The 2,531-nt window shown below is 56.1% G+C and overlaps 1 protein-coding gene across 1 annotated transcript in view; it reads left to right on the top strand.

The window, feature by feature from the left end:
* Positions 1–181: 181 nt before the first annotated feature.
* Positions 182–2,531, top strand: part of LOC113979817 (sorting nexin-27-like) — a gene marked incomplete at its 3' end in the record, with an annotated part of 3,895 nt that continues 1,545 nt past the window's right edge. Inside the window, exons 1-3 of the mRNA XM_027707096.1 lie at positions 182–207; positions 1,100–1,164; positions 2,050–2,154. Of these exons, the coding sequence (XP_027562897.1) occupies positions 1,135–1,164; positions 2,050–2,154 (135 nt within the window). The remainder of the gene's footprint in view (positions 208–1,099; positions 1,165–2,049; positions 2,155–2,531) is intronic.

Raw genomic sequence — 2,531 nt, 5'->3', positions numbered from 1 at the left:
AAAAAGGTTGGGAACATGGGAATGGCTGGAGAGGGGAGAGGGGATCCGGGATCCTCCCTGGATCCAGGGAGGCTGGGAGAGGGGCTGGATCCAGGGAGAGAGCCTGGAACAAGGAGAATGTGGGATAAACGGGGATATGGGGGGGCAGGAGGGGACAGGAGGGGACAGGAGGGGACAGGAGGGGACAGGAGGAATACCTGGAAAAAGGTTGGGAAGCGTGGGAATGGCGGGAGGCTGGGAAAGGAGCTGGATCCGGGACGGGGGGATAAACGGGGATACGGGGGGACAGGAGGGACAGGAGGGGACATGGGGGACCCAGGGGACAGGAGGGGACCCAGGGGATAGGAGGGCCTGGAGGAATACCTGGAAAAAGGTTGGGAAGCGTGGGAATTCCTGGAGTCTGGGAAAGGAGCTGGATCCGGAACAGGGGGATAAACGGGGATATGGGGGGACAGGAGGGGACAGGAGGGGATCCAGGGGACAGGAGGGGACAGGAGGGGATCCAGGGGACAGGAGGGGACAGGAGGGACAAGAGAGACAGGAGGGGACCCAGGGGACAGGAAGGTCCTGGAATTCCCTGGGGAAGGTTCTGGATCCATGGGAAGAACCCAAAACATGGAGAACATGGAGTTAAACAGGGATACAGAGGGACAGGAGGGGATCCAGGTGGAGAAATTCCCTTTAGGATAAGTCAGGATGGAGGGACAGGGGCTGGTCCTGGATGGGAAGGGTCCCCCATTCCCTCAGGAAGGGTCTGGATCCATGGGAAGAACCCAAATCATGGAGAACATGGGAATAAACAGGGATACAGGGGACAGGAGGGGATCCAGGTGGAGGAATTCCCATTGGGATAAGTCAGGATGGCAGGACAGGAGCTGGTCCTGGAATTCCCTGGGGAAGGTTCTGGATCCATGGGAAGAACCCAAATCATGGAGAACATGGAGTTAAACAGGGATACAGAGGGACAGGAGGGGATCCAGGTGGAGGAATTCCCTTTGGGATAAGTCAGGATGGTGGGACAGGGGTTGATGGACTGGTCCTGGGTGGAATTCCCTCTGGAATTCCGTTCCCTCTGGAATTCCATTCCCTGTTCCCCCAGTTTGCTCCATCCGGGTGATCGGGGAGAGCGACATCATGCAGGAATTCCTGTCGGAGTCTGACGAGGTGGGTTCCCCCTCCTGGGAATCCTGGGAATCACAATTCCATGGGAATCACAATTCCATGGGAATCATCATTCCATGGGAATCACAATTCCATGGGAATCGTTGGGATCAAGGCTGGGAAAAGCCCTCGGAGCCCAACCCGATCCCTGTCCCCAAGTGCCACATCCACGAGTGTTCCCGGACAATTCCAGGGGTTGGGATTCCCTGGGAAGCCCCTTCCGGTGCCTGAGCGGGAATTCCAGGCTGGAATTTTCCCAGATATCCCAAATAAACCTCGGCCTGAGGCTCTGGGAGACCCCAAACCCTCCAAAGTGACCCCAAACCCTCCAAAGTGACCCCAAACCCTCCAAAGTGACCCAAAATCCTCCAAAATGACCCCAAACCCTCCAAAATGACCCCAAACCATCCAAAGTGACCCCAAAACCCCCAAAATGACCCCAAACCCTCCAAAATGACCCAAAATCCCTCCAAATGACCCCAAACCTCTCCAAAGTGACCCCAAACCCTCCAAAATGATCCCAAACCCTCCAAAGTGACCCCAAACCCCTCCAAAGTGACCCCAAAGTGACCCCAAACCCTCCAAAGTGACCCAAAATCCTCCAAAATGACCCCAAACCCTCCAAAGTGACCCCAAACTGCCCAAAGTGACCCCAAACCTTCCAAAGCAACCCCAAAATGACCCCAAAGTGACCCCAAACCCTCCAAAGTGACCCCAAACCCGCCCCCGTCCATCTCCAACCTCTTCCCTCCTCTCTCCCTCCTCATCCCTTGGGAATTCCTCGATCCCTCTGGAATTCGAGATCCTCCAGGGGGGTCTGGGAGGGATTTGGATGAATTTGATGCCGATTTTTGGGATCTTTTCCCTGTTTTTCCCGGTTTTCCCCAGAACTACAACGGGGTGTCGGACGTGGAGCTTCGCGTGGCGCTGCCCGACGTCACCACGGTGACAGTGAGGGTGAAGAAGAACAGCACCACCGACCAGGTGTACCAGGTGAGAGCCCATTATCCCTCCCTCTGGAATGTTCTCCCACCCCTGGAATGGCTGGGAATGTCCTGCTTCCCGTGGAAAACCACTGGGAATGCTGGGAACGTGTTTTTCCTCCCGTGTTTCTTTGGAGGGTTGGGATCCATCAGGTCTGTGGGTTCAGGGGAATGAGGCTCCTCCTCCTCTTCTCCCTCCCTCTGGAATGTTCTCCCACCCCTGGAATGTCTAGGAATGTCCTGCTTCCCATGGAAAACCACCCGGGAATGCTGGGAACATTTTTCCTCACATGTTTTTTTTGAGGTTTGGGATCCGTCGGGTCCGTGGGTTTGGGGGGGAATGAGGCTCCTCCTCCTCTTCTCCCTCCCTCTGGAATGTTCTCCCAC

Source organism: Neopelma chrysocephalum, unplaced genomic scaffold (assembly GCF_003984885.1).
Source record: "Neopelma chrysocephalum unplaced genomic scaffold, ASM398488v2 Primary Assembly neopelma1_89671, whole genome shotgun sequence".
Classification (NCBI taxonomy): Eukaryota; Metazoa; Chordata; class Aves; order Passeriformes; family Pipridae; genus Neopelma; species Neopelma chrysocephalum.
Note: the sequence above shows the minus strand (reverse complement) of the source record. Positions and strands in the feature narration are given on the sequence as shown.